At 39.5% G+C, this 19,974-nt stretch overlaps 1 protein-coding gene across 1 annotated transcript in view; it reads left to right on the top strand.

Moving 5' to 3' along the window:
• Positions 1-209: 209 nt before the first annotated feature.
• The window catches only part of BUD13 (BUD13 homolog), a 34,302-nt gene continuing 14,537 nt past the window's right edge, over positions 210-19,974 (top strand). Inside the window, exons 1-5 of the mRNA XM_060160433.1 lie at positions 210-390; positions 2,361-2,454; positions 6,486-6,570; positions 12,785-13,621; positions 18,752-19,056. Of these exons, the coding sequence (XP_060016416.1) occupies positions 248-390; positions 2,361-2,454; positions 6,486-6,570; positions 12,785-13,621; positions 18,752-19,056 (1,464 nt within the window). The 5' untranslated portion in view covers positions 210-247. The remainder of the gene's footprint in view (positions 391-2,360; positions 2,455-6,485; positions 6,571-12,784; positions 13,622-18,751; positions 19,057-19,974) is intronic.

The following is a 19,974-nucleotide window of genomic DNA, read 5'->3' as shown; positions in this document are numbered from 1 at the left end:
GTCTGTTGAATGACAGAATGGACAAAGATAAGAAACACGATTGTAACGTCAGAGGGATGTGAAGTGGGCCCGCAACGTGCGCGTGCCCCTCGTAAGCCCACAAAAGCTCACACGAGACTCCCTGTCGGTTCCAAACACCCTCCCTCACTTCCGGTCTTGGCCCCGCCTCCCAGAGTCTTCGCGCTCCGTTTCGCGTTCAAGAATTTTGTCCGCAGCGTCGATCCGTCTCCCCGCCTTCGCTGCTGCCATGGCGGCAGCTCCGCCGCTCTCAAAGGCCGAATACCTGAAGCGTTATTTGTCTGGGGCAGATGCCGGCGTCGACGGGGGCTCTGAGTCCGGCCGCAAGCGTCGCAAAAGGCGGCCGAAGACTGGCGGGGCCGGCGGCAAGGGGTGAGTTGGCCCTGGCGGGGCGCGGTCCGCGCGGCTCGCCGCCCCTCACCTTCCCAGCTCCGCCCTCGGCCCGGCTCTTCCTGGGCTCCTCGCTGGCGGCCCCGAGGGGCCCAGCGCTCTTGATTGCTCGCCCGGCGCTGCCTGGGCCCAGAGTCCGCTCAGACCGCTCCTCGCGCCCCTGGGCAGTATCTTCGACGTATTCAGGCCTGGCTGTAACTTTCATTACTCTTTTCCCGCCTTTGTAGCATTCCGTCCTCTCCCTCAGAGAATGAATATTGTGCCCTGAGACTAAAGTGGTGAAGCAAATTCAGAGGTTCTGTGCGTGGATATTAAGGGCCCAGAACATGTCGGTGGGGATTCTCCAATGCCAAGGACTCCGGTCCTGAGTCGGAGACCTATGCTCACTTCCTGTTACTCTTCCTACTACTACTAACAATAACAACTAACGCTTATACAGTTCTTGTCATGTGCCAGGCACCGTTCTAAGTACTTTAGACCTAAACGAATTTATTTAAGCTTCATAACAGTACCATGAAGTAGATATTTTTGATACCCCCACTTTTCAAACGAGAAAACTTACGTGGCCCAGTGTACTGGGTTGAATAGTGCCCCTTCCTTCCAAGGCATGTCCACCCAGAACCTCAGAATGTGACATTGTTTAGAAATAGGGCCTTTGCTGTTGTAATTAGTTAAGATGAGGTCATAGTGGGTTAAGATGGACGCTGAATCCAATATGACTGGGGTCCTTTTAAGAAAAGGGAAATTTGGATACAGAAACAGACTTAGAGGGAAAACTACCACGTGAAGACGGAGGCTGAGACTGGACTGGATTTATGCTGACAATAGGGGTTACCAGAAGTGCGAGGAGTCAAGGAAAGGTCTTTCCCTAGAGCCTTACTGGCGGGCATTGCCTTGCAGACACCTGATTCCAGACTTGAAGCCTCCAGAACTGTGAGAGAATACATTCCTGTTGTTCTAAGCCGCCCAGTTTGTGGTACTTTGTTAGGCAGCCCTAGGAAACTAATAATATACCCAATAAAGTCAAGTAGTTCCGAAGAACTAATCCATTTCCTCTCCTGGTTTGGTTGTTGTGTTATTCTTGCTTTCTGTCCCCTCTGACTTGTGTGGATTCCTTGGAGGCAGTGCCATGTAGTGAAATTAACTTGAGCTTTGGAGTAACACTGATTAGGCTTTGCGTCCTAGCTGTGCCACTTTATGGGCTGTGTGGCCTTGGGCAAGATATTTCATCTGTCTAAGCCTCAGTTTTTTCATCTTTAAAAATGAGAGTAAAACGGAATGATATCACTTATATTAAATGGTTGTTGTGATAAGTGATCTTGCCTTTTCAAATAATAACTGTTAATAATGACTGTTTATATTTATGTTTATTACATAGTTTATCCGTGTAACAAACATTTATTGAGTATTTCCTATGCCAGTTTTTGCAGGGTGTTGAGGATATCACTGTGAGTGAGAGAGGCATAGTCCCTACTCTGATGGAGCTTATAGCTGAATGGGGATACAGCCTTTAAACAACTAATTACACAACTGGTTGATTTATTTCCTTTGTGATAAAGTATTCCAAGAATGAGTAATGGGGGTTCTTAGTTGGGGGAGGTAAGTGAAATAGTATTGGAAGGTCTGTGAAGGAAGTTATATATATGCTAGGATTTTAAGAATGCGTAAGAGTTTCCCAGTAAAGAATGAGAAGAGTAGGTCAGGCAGAGGGAAGGAACTGAGACGTGAAATTGATATGGAAAGGAATTTGGCCCATTGTAGGCACCAAAAGATGACTAGTGAGTAGTGAACTGAGGAGGCAGTGGTACAAGATAAAGTTGGCCATATTGGCAAAGAATGGACCATAGATCTTGTAGGATTTTGAGTTTTAGCCTAAAACCAAAGATAAGTGTTTGTAGGCTGTTATCCAAAAACGTTTCTTCTCTTTTGATCTTTTTATTTTCCACATTTAGAATGCGGATTGTGGATGATGACGTGAGCTGGACATCTATGTCAACCACTAAAACAGAAAAGGAGGAAGAGGAAGATGATGGAGATTTGCCTGTGGTGTGTATCTTTTGAGGCTGTGAGGACTTTGAAATGCAAGCCTCTCGATCTCGACTCCCAGTGCAGGGTAGATTAGTAAGGGGGAAAGTTGAGGGCAGAGAAGAGGTGACACTTTCCGGGAGCTATTTTAAAGTAGTCTTCTTTGCTGATGTCTATACACAGTCTTTGTATATGGAGGGCTCCATCTGCTTGGAAACAGGAACTGATCACAGAGAGGCAGGATTCCTCAGTGTCGGTGATAGAGCCATGGTTAGAATTCACCATGGTTCAATTTGTTGGAACCTACCTTAAAAATAACATTCAGGTTCAATCAAAGGAAACTTTTTAATTGCTCATTTTATTTCCTGATTCAACTAAGCTTTAAATTATATGCTCTTGCCTAAGTACAGGAGATATGTAGATTAAGAGAACATAGTGTCTGTGCTTTACAGGTCATACTCTACAATGGGAGACTGAATTTCAAATGACAATATGATGAATGTTGGAGATAAGAGTTCACATATGTACCAGGTGCCATTAGAACACAAGGGAGATAGCATACTTTTTATTCCACTGGGAAATTCCATGAAGGATGGAAATATCTGAATTGAATTTTAAAGGATGAGTAAGAGCCAGGTGGGTAAAAGCATAGGCAAATAAGTTAGCATTGGTGTGGTCATGGAACCTTGCTCAGAATTGCTGAGAAACAAGGTGAAAAGGAGAGCTGTTGATAGGCTGTATTATACTAAAAGGTTGTAAAGGTGAATTCCAGATGAGTATGTTTAATGTTAATCCCCAGCATATTCTATAATATTGATAGATTATTTAAAAGAAGGTTTGTTAGTAATTAGAAGGGAAAGAGTGATCGTAAGGAGCCAATTTAGTTTCAGTCAGAATGAATTACTGAAGCCTAGTTAATGTTTATAACATTTGTTATTTTTAAATTTTATTTATTTATTTTTTAAAAATTAATTAATTTATTTATTCATTTTTTTTTTTGGCCTTGTTGGGTCTTCGTTGCTACGCACAGGCTTTCTCTAGTTGAGGCGAGCGGGGGCTACTTCATTGCGGTGCACAGGCTTCTCATGGCGGTGGCTTCTCTTGTTGCGGAGCACGGGCTCTAGGCGCGCGGGCTTCAGTAGTTGTGGCGTGCGGGCTTCAGTAGTTGTGGCTCACGGGCTCTAGAGCACAGGCTCAGTAGTTGTGGTGCATGGGCTCAGTTGCTCCGCGGCATGTGGGATCCTCCTGGACCAGGGCTCAAACCCGTGTCCCCTGCATTGGCAGGCGGACTCTCAACCACTGTGCCACCAGGAAGCCCTATTTTTTTATTTTATGAAAGCAATACATGTTTATTATAGAATATTTTGGAATTGTAAGAACGTTTAACTTTTAAAAAGAATATATAATCACTTTTACTGTGACCATCCAGAGATAACAACTGCTAACGTTTAGATGCTTTAATTCATAGATTGTAATACTTGTATTTTATTTATTTTTTCAAATATAATTGGGATTATGCTATACATATGGTTTTGGAGCCTGCTCTTTCACTTAATAGTTATGTTGTCAATACTTTAGTAAGACTTTAAAAAATTCTTTGAGAATGTGACTTTTAATGGTTGCATAGTAGCTCAATATACATATTAATTTAATCTGTCTTATTACTGGCTGTATGGGTTGTTTCCTGTTTTAAAATATCGTAATGATTTAATAAACATTTTGGACATAAATCATTGTAAGAATCCATTTATTTCTTTATTCCTATGAAGTGAAATCAATAGGTTAGAGAGTATGGTCATTTTAGGTGTTTCCCATATTGCCTTCCAAAAGGTGGTATGAATTTGCACTCCCACTAGAGGTGTATGGGAATGTCAGTTTCCCCATTTCTTCATCAATATTGGAGCATTATTCACATCAACAAAGCAACTGCAAACCTATGTCAATTTGGCAGGTGAACAGTGGTATCCATATTCTTTGAAAAAATAGTAAAATGAATGATTTTTCATATGTTTATTGGGCTTTTGTATTTTATGAATTTCTTGTATTTGTCCATTTTTTTAGAAACTTGGAGTTTTTATTTTTTTCATTGATTTATTTGATATTTGTATAATAGGAATATATTATCTGTTTTACATGCCGTAGGTATATTTTGTCATTTGCCTCTTCATTTATAATAGTTTTTGATATTTAAAAATTTTGATTTTTTGTAGTCAGGTCTGTTAATTTTCCTTCATAATATTGTCTTTTGCTCTTATGATTGTCCCAAAACCTACCTAAAGGAAGCTTTAGCCCCACTGCTAGACTCTATGCTTGTTACAACAGACCTTGGTTATTGAATTCATTTTTGTTACTCCAAGATTATCACAACCAATAATTAGGACAACCACAGTAGTAGTGGCAGCACAAGATTAATAGGTGTAATTTACCATGTACCAAGCACTGCTAAGCTTACATGAATTATCTGTTGAATCCTCATAGCAATCCTTTGATCCTGCTTTTACAAATGAGGAAATTGAGGCTTAGAGAGCATAATTTGCCAAAGGTTATACAAATATTAAGGGGCAAAGCTGGGAATTTAGATCTCAATTCATCTTGTTTTTTTAAAAATAAATTTATTTATTTATTTATTTTGGGCTGCATTGGGTCTTTGTTGCTGCATGCAGGCTTTTCTCTAGTTGTGGCGAGCGGGGGCTACTCTTTGTTGTGGTGCACGGGCTTCTCATTGCGGTGGCTTCTCTTGTTGTGGACCACGGGCTCTAGGCGCACGGGCTTCAGTAGTTGTGGCATGCAGGCTCAGTAGTTGTGGCTCGTGGTCTCTGGAGCACAGGCTCAGTAGTTGTGGCGCACGGGCTTAGTTGCTCCGCAGCATGTGGGATGTGCCGGGACCAGGGCTCGAACCCGTGTCTCCTGCGTTGGCAGGCGGATTCTTAACCACTGCGCCACCAGGGAAGCCCCATCTTGTTTGAAAGCCTGTGCTTTTAATGCCCAGTGAGAGATCTCAAAACTAGGTTATATGAAGAATGATGGTAGGATCTTGGGAGAAGAGAAGAAGTAGAGGGGAATTCAAACCTGGGTTTGAGTTTCAGTTGTGCCACTTGCTAGGTTGAGAAAGTTACTTAACTTCTCTGAGCCATAGTTTGCTCTTAGTAGTGTGGAGCCTTTCTTTCCAGGGCTTTTGTGAGGATAAAGTGAGATAATATAAGTAAAGCACAAAACACAGTGCCTTGCTCATAGTTGCTACTGTGTAATTAGAATTTATTATGCCAGCCATCTTTGAAGGTCTGTCATGTGGAAAGGGGATCAGTTGCATCAGAGGTAGGACTAGGGTGGATGGAAAGAAGTTATAGGAAGGTAGATATGGGTCCAATGAAACTAAAAACTTTCTAGCCCCAAAGTGCAGTGGACTGCCTTGTAACATGAGTTCCATGTCAGTGAATTAGTTCCCTGTCAGGGAGGGACTATGTGAGTGATCATTTATCAGGTATACTGTAGAGAAGATTCCAAATTTGTTTGGGAATTTGGATGATATGAAATATGGTCTTATCCCTTAAAAATTCTATGAGTCTGTGTACATTTTATTGACTTCTTTTGGTTGGATACTAGAAAAACTGTCATTGTGACTACCTACAATAAGAAAGTTTTCATAAGGAGTCCAAAGCCCTTAATGAATGATAGGATGACAGGAAACCTGCCTGTGTTTTCACTCTGAATGTAAAAGTAAAAGGGTAAAAGGAGTTTAGCTTTTAGCTTACAAGTGGCAGTTGTATACCTGGCACATTAATAAGGAGGTATGTAATGAAAGAAATTAACCTCTGGAGGGAAATTGATTAGTCAGAGAAAGATCTATAGTTAAACCATCCAGTGCCAATCACATGTTTATGGAGCAAATGTAACTGAGGACCAGTACCTGTTTCTTCATGGCCGTTTTGGGTCTTCGTGTGCCGTGTATTATTAGGAATGGAATAGTCGTAGCTTCAGGTTCTTGAGACAACAACAGTGTTGCTTGGCTGGATCCTGTGGATTTCCTTAACGTATTGTTCTCACTCCCACAGGTGGCTGAGTTTGTGGATGAGCGGCCAGAAGAGGTAAAGCAGATGGAAGCCTTTCGTTCCAGTGCCAAATGGAAGCTTCTGGGAGGTGAGTTCCAACAATAGGTAAATCTGAATTTCCCATTTATAGGAGAAGGCTTTTTTCTTTTTTAATTGAAGTATAGTCTACAAGATTGTTTTAGTTCTAGGTGTACAGCAAGGTGATTCAGATATATATATATATATATCTTTTTTCAGATTATTTTCCATTATAGGTTATTATAAGATATTGAATATAGTTCCCTGTGCTATACAGTAAATCCTTGTTGCTTATCTATTTTAGGTACAGTTGTTTGTATCTGTTAATTCCATATTCCTAAATTATCCCTTCCCCCCTTACCCTTTGGTAACCATAAGTTTGTTTTCTATGTCTGTGAATCTGTTTCTGTTTTGTATATAGATTCATTTGTATTATTTTTTAGATTCCACATATAAATTATATCATATAATATTTGTCTTTTTCTGACTTACTTAGTATGATATTCTCTAGGTCCATCCATGTTGCTGCAAGTGGCAATGTTTCATTCTTTTTTATGGCTGAGTAATATTTCGTTGTGTGTGTGTGTGTGTGTGTGTGTGTGTCTATCCCACAGCTTCTTAAACCAGTAGTCTCTTGACGGACACTTGGGTTGTTTCCATGTCTTGGCTATAGAAATAGTGCTGCTGTGAACATTGGGGTGCATGTATGTTTTTGAATTAGTATTTTTATTGTTTCCAGATATATACCCAGGAGTGGAATTGCCGGATCATATGGTAGTTCTATTTTTAGTTTTTTAAGGAGCCTCCATACTGTTTTCCACAGTGGCTGCACCAATTTACATTCCCACCAACAGTGGAGGAGGGTTCCCTTTTTCCACATGCTCTCTAACATTTGTTATTGGTAGACTTTTTGATGATAGCCATCTGACAGGTGTGAGGTGATACATCATTGTGGTTTTGGTTTGTATTTCTCTAATAATTAGGGATGTTGAGCATCTTTTCATGTGCCTTTTAGCCATCTGTATGTCTTCTTTGGAAAAATGTCTATTCAGGTCTTCTTCCCATTTTTTGATTGGGTTGTTTTTTTGATATTGAGTTGTATGAGTTGTTTGTGTATTTTGGATATTAATACCTTATTGGTCGCATCATTTGCAAATATTTTCTCCTATTCCATAGGTTGTCTTTTAGTTTTGTTGATGGTTTCCTTTGTTGTGCAAAACCTTTTAAGTGTAATTAGGTCCCATTTGTTTATTTTTGCTTTTATTTCTTTTGCCTAAGGAGACTGAGCTGAGAAAATATTGCTACAATTTAGTCAAAGAATGTTTCACCTATGTTCTCTTCTAGGAGTTTTGTGGTTTTAGGTCTTGCATTTAGATCTTTAAACCATTTGAGTTTATCTTTGTATATGGTGTGAGGGAATGTTCTAATTTCATTGTTTTACATTTGGCTGTCTGGTTTTCCCAGCACCGCTTGTTGAAGAGACTGTCTTTTCTCCATTATATATTCTTGCCTCCTTTGTCATAGATTAATTGACCATAGGTGTGTGGGTTTATTTCTAGCTCTCTATTCTGTTCCATTGATCTGTGTGTCTGTTTTTGTGCCAGTACCATGCTGCTTTGATTACTGTAGCTTTGTAGCATAGTTTGAAGTCTGGGAGGGTTATACCTCCAGCTTGATTATTTTTTTCTCAGGACTGCTTTCACAATTCTGGGTCTTTTGTGGTTTGATATAAATTTTAAGATTACTTGTTCTAGTTCTACGAAAAATGTCATGGGTACTTCGATAGGGATTGCATTAAATCTGTAGATTGCTTTGGGTAGTATGGCCATTTTAACAATATTAATTCTTCCAATCTAAGAGCACAGAATATCTTTCCATTTCTTTGAATCATCTTCAGTTTCCTTTGTCAGTGTTTTATAGTTTTCAGCATATAGGTCTTTCACCTCCTTGGTTAAGTTTATTCCCAGGTAATATTTTTTTAATGCTGTTTTAACCAGGATTTTTTTTTTTACCTTCTCTTTCTGATGTTTCATTGTTAGTGTAAAAGAAATGCAACAGATATCTGTATATTAATCTTATATCCTGCTATCTTGCTGAATTCATTTATTAGTTCTAATCATTTTTGTGTGGTGGCTTTAGGGTTGTCTATGTAGAGTATCATGTCACAGTTTTATTTTTTCTTTCCAGTTTGGATAGGTTTTATTTCTTTTTCTTGTCTGATTGCTGTGGCTAGGACTGCTAATACTATGTTGAATAGAAGTGGTGAGAGTGAGCATCCTTGTCTTTTTCCTGAATTTAGGGGGAAAGCTTTCAGTTTTTCACTGTTGAGTATTATAGCTCCATTGGCTATGAAGTAAGTGCCAGTTATCAAAGGTAATCACATGACCTAGACAAAAGATTCTTTTCAATATGAATATAATCCTGTGTGTAAATGATTTGCTGAGCTAGAAAATGTGAACTGCAAAATAGCATTGCTATCTGGTTCACATCAAGACACAATATGTTTATTTCTTTACATGAAAACTGCATATTTGCTTTTTCATACAAATCAGGCCCACTGAATGGAGACAGCTTTAGATCTTTTGACATTTGAACTACATAGCCTGGGGGGCCTTTGTAGAGACTTTTATATTTTATAATTCTTACTTAAAGTATTATCTCTGTGTAAAACTTTTTTTTTTTTTTTCTTGCGGTACACGGGCCTCTCACTGCTGTGGCCTCTCCCACTGCAGAGCACAGGCTCCAGACGCGCAGGCTCAGCGGCCATGGCTCACGGGCCCAGCCGCTCCACGGCATGTGGGATCTTCCTGGACCGGGTCACGAACCCATGTCCCCTGCATCGGCAGGCGGACTCTCAACCACTGCACCACCAGGGAAGCCCTATGTAAAACTTTTGAATTGCTCTTCCTGATGGTTACTCATCTCTTACTCAGAAGTGTCTTTTTTTTTTTTTTAATTGAAGTATAGTTGATTTACAGTGTTGTGTTAATTCCTGCTGTACAGCAGAGTGATTCAATTATATATACATTCTTTTTTATATTGTTTTCCATTATGGTTTATTACAGGATATTGAATATAGTGTATAGGATATTGTTTTATATTGTTTTCCATTATGGTTTATTACAGGATATTGATATTGAATATAGGAAAAAAAAAGTATTATACTTTCTGCCTTTAGGTTAATTATCCTAAAATTCTGATTAGAAAAAAAATGCATAACAAAAGTGACAGTTGGCTATGGGTTTGTCATAAATGGCTTTTATTATGTTGAGATATGTCCCCTTTCTACCCACTTTGGTGAGAGTTTTTGTCATGAATGGGTGTTGGCTTTTGTCAAATGCGTTTTCTTTGTCTACTGAAACGATCATGTTTTTTTTTGTTTGTTTTCGTTTTTGTTTTTGCGGTACGCGGGCCTCTCACTGTTGTGGCCTCTCCCATTGTGGAGCACAGCCTCCGGACGCGCAGGCCCATGGCTCACGGGCCCAGCCGCTCCGTGGCATGTGGGATCTTCCTGGACTGGGGCACGAACCCGTGTCCCCTGTATTGGCAGGCGGACTCTCAACCACTGCACCACCAGGGAAGCCCGATCATGTGTTTCTGTCTTTCCTTTTGTTAATGTGGTGTATCACACTGATTGATTTGATTTGTGTATGTTGAACCATCCTTTGTGACCTTGGATTGCATCCAACTTGATCATGCTTGATCATGGTGTATGATCCTTTTTATGTATTGTTGGATTTGAGGGAAGCCTTTTTTTTCTATCCTACACTTTTCTTTTTAGATGAATGCATAGTTTATTTTAGTGTGTCACTGATCCTGAAAAATATAGTGAAAAAGAATTCGGAACTTATTCAGAGGTAGTAAGATATGAGAACTGAGAGACCAAGTATTCCACTTTTTCTTATATTTTGGTTTTAGGGTTACTGAGGTCAGGAAGTGACTCATTTGGGTGTCTTTCAGCACCCACTCCTTTCTGGCCCAGAATAGGAGAGCACTTAGTAGATATTTGGAGGAGTTTATGAGAATCTGAGGAACAGAATTTGGAGACTAAAGCAACCTCTGTCCTCTACCAGGTTGAAGTGACACATGTATGGGCCAAGGATCAATGTTTTCTATCTTCTCTTTTTGTATTAATAAATCTTTCTTTGTTTTTCCCTTAATTATTGGTATTTTGCAGCACATTATCCTCCATTTGCCACTCTACACCCTCTCCCTAGGCTAGTAATTTAACTATCTATTTAAAACATTTTTTGAGTTCTTGAGAGTTTGGTAAAGGACATTTGTTATGTCTGAGCAGAAATGAGACCTAGTCTTATTTGCCCTAGTATTCCCTCTGCCCAGCACAAAGAGTTGCCATTAAGACATATTTCTTGAATTTCTAATAGGTATTTGATTCTTACAGCCTACTGCTCTTTGGTAAATCATCACTTGGGGCTTAGCAGTCATTTCCCCTTTTCCAAAAACTTGGTGGTAGGTCTGCTTACTAAGGGACACAGACTAAGAAATACTTGGTCCCAGTGAGTCACAGCCCTGGTCCCAGCAGTCATTTGGGCTCTGTGTGGCCAGTGGAAGAGTACTGATTTTTACCCTCTCTGTTCCATTCTCACATAAGGAAGGATCTTGCTTCTTGATAGTTAACTCCTGTTTACCCTTGATGCTTGTTCCCTTTCACATACGGAGGGTAGAAGAATTAACTCCTAAACAGAATTTATTCTTTCTGTGTTATACTTTATGCCTTTAGGTTAATTATCCTAAAACTATGATTAGAAAAAAATGCATAACAAAAGTGACAATTGGCTATTGGTTAATGACCACCTTTGCCTCAATTTTTAGTACATTATTATTATGTTTTATGAATGAAAACTTTATTATCAGTATTATTTTATCAGAATCCTGTTCACTCATATCTATTATTTTCTGCCTTATCGTGTGGCTGTGTTTCCAGTCTTCTTCACAATCTTTTTTTCAGAGAGAATCTTCTGATTTCCATATCTGTAGGTCTAGGAAGTGACACACAGAGACACACACACACACAAACATAAACGTGCATAGTTGTTTTTCATTTGCCTCACCCTCACTGGCCCATTGGTTACTGGAAATATCCTGACTGATCTCTGACCCTTACTTCCTTTTTATAAATATCATGGAATTTATCAACCTCATGGATTAGACTTACTGTCAGGTACCCCACAGATATCAGTACTTTTCTCTGAAGGGTGGATTCCAGTCAGAGGATCCTATTCTCCAAAGTAAAGGAGCTGACTTCGTTTCATTCATCCATTTAACAAGTATTCATTGGGTCCTACCCAACTTTTATTTGTGTTTGTATTTTCTTTGTTTAGGGAGCTCAGTGATGAGAAATAGAGGGGGAAGAGAAACTGGATTTTGGAACTGTCCTGATTTGCTATAAACATTTCATTCTGTTATGCCTTTGAATATTGAAAGTCTCAAATGCTTTCCTTTTCAAAGATTGCACATGGACTCTGGAGTCAAACAAATCTGGATTTGGATATTCATTCCACCACTTACTAGCAGGATCACTTTGGCAAACTACTTAATCTTGCTGAGTATCAACTTCTTCATCTATAAAATAGGGATAACAGTGTTTATCTCCTAGGCTTGTTATGAGAATTAAATGAGATAATCTATATAAATAATGGGCATGCAGTAGGTGATCAGTAAATGCTGATCCTTTCTTTCTGGTGCTCTCCCCAACTCTAATAAAGAGCATGATGGCATGGATTAAATAGTTAACAGCATTTCATTTTGATGTGGCACAGATTTAGTCAATTTGCCTTTTGAAAGAAGAGTGGATACAAACTGTGAATTATCTAGGCTAAATATCAGTAGGAGCTTCTGATGGGGAACTCTGTACAAATAAGGTTTTGGGAAGAACATTGGATTGGGGGTTAGAAGGCCGGAGTTCTAGCCTATCTCTTCATCTTAGTAGCTATGACCCCTAGGTAAGAAATCACTTAGTTCCCTGGAGTCTGTGTTTTCATGTCTGTAAAGCAAGGATACCTGCCCTGCTTACCTAACAAGATGTAACATGAAAAATACATTTAAAATACTTTGCAGATTTATGACTTGTTAGGCAAACATGAGAGATTATTCTTAGGATGTACATGAGTGCTGGTTTACTACCCCCAAGTAAGAGTTGTGCATACCTTTTGGGCTTTCTGAGTAGTTTTGAGATGTATCCTGCTGGGGCATCTTTTGAAACTTTGGTTACAGGGGTGAACAGAGCATTTGTAGGAATCTGACTTTTTGCTATTTCTGTTTAGGCCACAGTGAAGATCTGCCCTCACACAGACATTCCCGTCATGATACCCCGGATTCATCTCCTTCTAGGCGGGTCCGTCATGACACCCTGGATTCATCTCCTCCTAGAAGGGTCTGTTATGACCCCCTGGATTCATCTCCTCCCAGGAGGGTCCGTCATGACCCCCTGGATTCATCTCCTCCTAGGACGGTCTGTCATGACACCCCGGATTCATTGCGTCCTAGGAGGGTCCGTCATGATACCCCGGATTCATCTCCTAGGAGGGTCCGTCACGATACCCCGGATTCATCTCCTCCTAGGAGGGTCTGTCATGATTCCCCAGATCCATCTCCCCCCAGGAGGGCCCATCATGACTCAGACCCATCTCCCCCAAGGAGGGCCCGTCATGATTCACCAGATCCTTTTCCCATCAGGAAGCCTTACCGTCATTCTTCAGGTGTATCTCCTAGGAGGGCCCGTCATGACACACCAGATCCATCTCCACCTAGGAGAGCCCACCACAATTCCTCAGATAACTCTCCTCGCAGAAGGGCCCATAACAGCTCCCCTGACACAGCTCAGCCTAGAAGGACTCTTGACTCTGTGGACACACCACAGCTCAGGAGGGCCCGTCATAATTCCCCTGACTTGGCTTCTAATGTCCCTCATTCACTGCCCAGAACCAAAAGCAGTAAAGCCCCAGAAAGTTCTAGTAAAACTTCTCCACATCGGAAGGGGCCAGGACCTTCTCATCTATCACTCCCAAAGAACAGCAAGTATGAATATGACTCGGAACTCTCTCCTCCACGGAAAAAGCAAGCAAAATCCCGTTTTGGAAGTAAGCAGCATGATTCTAAAGGTGAGTATTTGATTGTCCATGAGAGACACTTGTTCCTGAGGCACTTTCTTTTTGACATTTTAGTTGCTTTATTAGGTATTTGTGATCTTCAGAAATGAGAATGGAGCTTTGGAGAAGTTTTAAAAACTGGAGGGGAGTGGTGACAGGTTGGGCTGAGGAGAGTTAAAAATTTACAGTAGCAGGGAGGAAATTTTTATATATCCTTTTGTTTATTCTCCCCACCTCATATAAAGATATTATATACATGTTTGTTGCATGTATAGAATGCAGAAATGTAGAAAAAGGTCATACAAAATTCTGTCATTCAGAGGCAGCCACTGCTAGTGTTGTAACCAATGTCCTTTTAGTCTTTTTTTTTTTCTTTTCATTTCTGATGTAGTTGAGACTTGTCTAGGCAGTAAATACATATTGCATGTGTAATCTTGCCTGTTGTTTTACACTTAACATTATCTTCCCCATGTCGTAAAACATCTCTTTGTTAATATAATTTATGTTGGTGTTTACTTAACCATTTCCCTAATGTTGCACATTTTAGGTTATTTCTAAACCTTTTCTTTTATAATTCTATAATGGACATCCTTATACATAAACTGTTGCCCTGTTCTGAATTATTTCCTTATCTACTTCTAGATAGATTTCTGGGGAATTGAAGTACTTGTAGATATGTTTCTAGGAAACTAAGTACAATAGAAATGGATTTATTGGGTCAGAGGGTTCTGTGCTTTTAGGACTGTTGATATGTATTGCAGATTGCTTTTGGGGAAGGTGATTTGTGATGCTTATGTCTACGATTCACAGCTGTGTGGTGAAATTTGTTTACTCCATCTTTTGTCCCTAGGTACTATTTTAATTTTTAAATTCAAATACATTTTTATACTTTAGTCTGAGGACATGAGAATATAATCCAGGTAGTTTTAAGTTTCACCACACCACTGAGACCTGAGTGCAATTTGTTTTTTGCCCACTCTATGTATGGATAAATATGACACAGATGATAGCCTCATCCACCAGAGGCCAGACAGCAGAAGCAAGAAGAACTACAGTTCTGCAGCCTGTGGAATGTAAAGCACGTTCACAGAAAGACAGACAAAATGACAAGGCAGAGGACTATGTACCAGATGAAGCAACAAGATAAAACCCCAGAAAAACAACTAAGTGAAGTGGAGATAGGCAACCTTCCAGAAAAAGAATTCAGAATAATGATAGTGAAGATGATCCAGGACCTTGGACAAAGAATGGAGGCAAAGATCGAGGAGATGGAAGAAATGTTTAACAAAGACCTAGAAGAAATAAAGAACAAACAAACAGAGATGAACAGTACAATAACTGAAATGACAAATACACTAGAAGGGATCAATAGCAGAATAACTGAGGCAGAAGAATGGATAAGTGACCTGGAAGACAGAATGGTGGAATTCACTGCCGCAGAACAGAATAAATAAAAAAGAATTGAAAAGAAATGAAGACAGCCTACGAGACCTCTGGGACGACATTAAAGGCAACAACATTCGCATTATATGGGTCACAGAAGGAGAAGAGAGAAAGGACCCGAGAAAATATTTGAAGAGATTATAGTCGAAAACTTCCCTAACATGGGAAAGGAAATAGCCACCCAAGTCCAGGAAGTGCAGAGAGTCCCAGGCAGGATAAACCCAAGGAGAAACATGCCGAGACACAGAATAATCAAATTAACAAAAATTAAAGACAAAGAAAAATTATTGAAAGCAACAAGGGAAAAATGACAAATAACATACAAGGGAACTCCCGTAAGGTTAAGCAGCTGATTTCTTAGCAGAAACTCTACAAGCCAGAAGGGAGTGGCACAATATATTTGAAGTGATGAAAGGGAAGAACCTACAACCAAGATTACCCAGCAAGGATCTCATTCAGTAAGTGGGAAACACAAGAAAAGAAAAGGACCTACAAAAACTAACCCAAAACAATTAAGAAAATGGTAATAGGAACATACATATCGATAATTACCTTAAATGTGAATGGACTAAATGCTCCAACCAGAAGACACAGGCTCACTGAATAGATACAAAAACAAGACCCATATATATGCTATGTCTACAAGAGACCCACTTCAGACATAGGGACACATACAGAATGAAAGTGAGGGGATGGAAAAAGATACTCTATGCAAATGGAAATCAAAAGAAAGCTGGAGTAGCAGTACTCATATCAGATAAAGTAGACTTTAAAATAAAGAATGTTACAAGAGACAAGGAAGGACACTACATAATGATCAAGGGATCAATCCAAGAAAAAGATATAACAATTATAAATATATATGCAGCCAGCATACGAGCACCTCAGTACATTAGGCAAATGCTAACAGTTATAAAAGAGGAAATCGACTGTAACACAGTAATAGTGGGGGACTTTAACACCTCACTTACACCAATGGACAGATCATCCAGAGAGAAAATTAATAAGGAAATAACAATCTTTAAATAACACAATAGACCAGAGAGATTTAATTGATATTTATAGGACATTCCATCCAAAAACAGCAGATTACACTTTCTTCTCAAGTGCACACGGAACAGTCTCCAGGATAGATCACATCTTGGGTCACAAATCAAACCTCAGTAAATTTAAGAAAATTGAAATCATATCAAGCATCTTTTCCGACCACAATGCTATGAGATTAGAAATAAATTACAGGGAAAAAACTGTAAAAAACACAAACACATGGAGGCAAACAATACATTACTAAAAAACCAAGAGATCACTGAAGAAATCAAAGAGGAAATCAAAAAATACCTAGAGACAAGTGACAACAAAAACACGACGATCCAAAACCTATGAGATGCAGCAAAAGCAGTTCTAAGAGGGAAGTTTATAGCAATGCAATCGTACCTCAGGAAACAAGAAAAATCTCAAATAAACAATCTAACCTTACACCTAAAGGAAATATAGAAAGAACAAACAAAACCCAATGTTAGTAGAAGGAAAGAAATCATAAAGAACAGAGCAGAAATAAATGAAATAGAAACAAAGAAAACAATAGCAAAAATCAATAAAACGAAAAGCTCGTTATTTGAGAAGATAAAATCGATAAACCTTTAGCCAGACTCATCAAGAGAAAGAGGGAGAGGACTCAAATCAATAAAATTAGAAATGAAAAAGAAGTTACAACGGACACCGCAGAAATACAGAGCATCATAAGAGACTACTACAAGGCTACTCCATGCCAATAAAATGGACAACCTGGAAGAAGTGGACAAATTCTTAGAAAGGTATATAACCTTCCAATACTGAACCAGGAAGAATTAGAAAATATGAACAGACCAATCACAAGTAATGAAATTGAAACTGTGATTAAAAATCTTCCAACAAAAGTCCAGGACCAGATGGCTTCACAGGTGAATTCTATCAAACATTTAGAGAAGAGCTAACACCCATCCTTCTCAAACTCTTCCAAAAAATTGCAGAGGAAGGAACACTCCCAAACTCATTCTACAAGGCCACCATCACCCTGATACCAAAACCAGACAAGGATGTCACAAAAAAAGAAAACCACAGGCCAATATCACTGATGAACATAGATGCAAAAATCCTCAACAGAATACTAGCAGACAGAATCCAGCAGCACATTAAAAGGAACATACACCACGATCAAGTGGGATTTATCCCAGGGATGCAAGATTCTTCAATTTACGCAAATCAATCAATGTGATACACCATATTAACAAATTGAAGGAGGAAAACTGTATGATCATCTCAATAAATGAAGGAAAAGCTTTCGACAAAATTCCACACCCATTTATGATAAAAACTCTCCAGAAAGTGGGCATAGAAAGAACCTACCTCAACATAATAAAGGCTGTATACGACAAGCCCACGGCAAACATCATTCTCAGTGGTGAAAAACTGAAAGCATTTCCTCTAATATCAGGAACAAGACAAGGATGTCCACTCTCACCACTGTTATTCAACATAGTTTTGGAAGTCCTAGCCATGGCAAGCAGAGAAGAAAAAGAAATAAAAGGAATACACATTGGAAAAGAAGAGGTAAAACTGTCACTGTTTGCAGATGACTTGATACTATACAGAGAAAATCCTAAACATGCCACCAGAAAACTACTAGAGCTAATCATTGAACTTGGTAAAGTTGCAGGATACAAAATTGATGCACAGAAATCTCTTGCATTCCTATACACTAGCAACGAAAGATCAGGAAGAGAAATTAAGGATACAATCCCATTCACCATTGCAACAAAAAGAATAAAATACCTAGGAATAAACCTACCGAAGTAGGTCAAAGACCTGTACTCAGAAAACTGTAAGACACTAATGAAAGAAATCAAAGGTGACACAAACAGATGGAGAGATATACCATGTTCTTGGATTGGTAGAATCAATATTGTGAAAATGACTGTACTACCCAAAGCAATCTACAGATTCAGTGCAATCCCTATCAAATTACCAGTGGCAGTTTTTACAGAACTAGAACAAAAAATCTTAAAATTTGTATGGAGACACAAAAGACCATGAATAGCCAAAGCAATCTTGAGAGAAAAAAACGGAGCTGGAGGAATCAGACTCCCTGACTTCAGACTATACTACAAAGCTACAGAAATCAAGACAATATGGTACTGGCACAAAAACAGAAATATAGATCAATGGAACAGGATAGAAAGCCCAGAGATAAACCCACGCACCCTGTGGTCAGCTAATCTATGACAAAGGAGGCGAGGATACACAATGGAGAAAAAGACAGTCTTCAATAAGTGGTGCTGGGAAAACTGGACAGCTACATGTAAAAGAAAGAAGTTAGAACACTCCCTAACACCATACACAAAAATAAACTCAAAACAGATTAATAACCTAAAAAAAAAATATATATATATATATATATATATATATATATGGCACAGATGAGTATGTTGAGATCTCAACATGCTAGTCAGTCACTAGGAACTTGGGAATAGAACCCCACATCCTGCCTATTGGTTTTAAAAGTTGTCTTTCACTTTGCTGTTCTCCCACGTCATTCGTAATTGTGTTTAGGTTAGTGATAGTTCCTCACAAGAGGACTAAATGAATATTGAACATTAGCCTGACAAATTCATTTTTTAGATTCTGCCAAGGGAATTAAAGACTTCACTGTTTAATTTCCAGGCTCCTCCCCCAGCCATAGGAAATATCATACAAGCTCTTCACCCAGGAGACATCAGAGTCACATGTTGGATGCTTCTTCCTACCCAAGTGACAGTAGGAAAGCCTCTGACTCAGATCTTTCTCCTCCACGGCATAAACAAAGTTCAGGGCCCCGGGATTCTGATTCAGATCTGTCACCTCCACGGAATAGACCTAGGCACTGGAACTCTGATTCTGACCTCTCTCCACCAAGGAGGAAACAGAGGGCCAAATCATCTGATTCTGACCTGTCTCCACCTCGAAGGAGTCAGCCTCTGGGAAAGAAGGTAAGAATTTTCAGGAGCCATATCTTCTCTTAGAGAGAGATAACGCCTGTCTTCTAGCTCTGTACAAGTCCCAGAGATCCAAGCCAAAGCAGCAAGAGGTAACTCTTAGTAGCATAATAAATCTAGCTCACGGGACCTCTAGGGCTCTTTTCTTCTCTCTGAAATCAGGACTGCCTAACCCAGCCTGGGTGAACTTGCAAATAGCAGATTCCCTAAATAGCTTCTGCCTTTATATCCTCTCAGTTCCATGAATCCCATTTTAATAGGTCCACAGAAACTTCCTATTTTCTTACGAATAAACTGAGAATGTAGTTTACAGAGTGGAGTTAGGAGCATGAACCTTGTGTCAAACAGGTTACATATTGGGATCGTACTTCTTATATGTACTATCTGTGAGATTTGAGCAAGATACATAATATCTCTAAGCCTTAGCTTCTTTATCTTTAAAATATGGATAATAGTAGTACGTACTTCATAAGGTTCTTGTGGGAATTAAATGAGTTAGTAAGTAAAGCTCTTAGCACAGTGCCTGGGACAAAGTAAGCATTTAGTATAAGCAGTCTGCTGTTATAAATTGGACTGTAGGTCTCCAGAGCTCAAAGAGAGGCACTTAAAATATAAAATGACTTTTAGAAATCATATCACCTGGGAAGTAAGTGTTTTGTATTATTTTAAATCTGTGATGAAGCCTGAATTAGCAAAACAAATCTGCATGAACCCTGAGTAATTGTGTTGTAAAGAACACCAGTACTAGTAAAGAAGTGTTATTCCAGAGCTTCCCTGGTGGCACAGTGGTTAAGAATCCGCCTGCCAATGCAGGGGACACGGGTTCAGGCCCTGGTCCGGGAAGATCCCACATGCTGTGGAGCAACTAAGCCCGTGTGCCACAACTCCTGAGCCCACGTGCTGCAATTACTG

Source organism: Lagenorhynchus albirostris, chromosome 9 (assembly GCF_949774975.1).
Source record: "Lagenorhynchus albirostris chromosome 9, mLagAlb1.1, whole genome shotgun sequence".
Classification (NCBI taxonomy): Eukaryota; Metazoa; Chordata; class Mammalia; order Artiodactyla; family Delphinidae; genus Lagenorhynchus; species Lagenorhynchus albirostris.
Note: the sequence above shows the minus strand (reverse complement) of the source record. Positions and strands in the feature narration are given on the sequence as shown.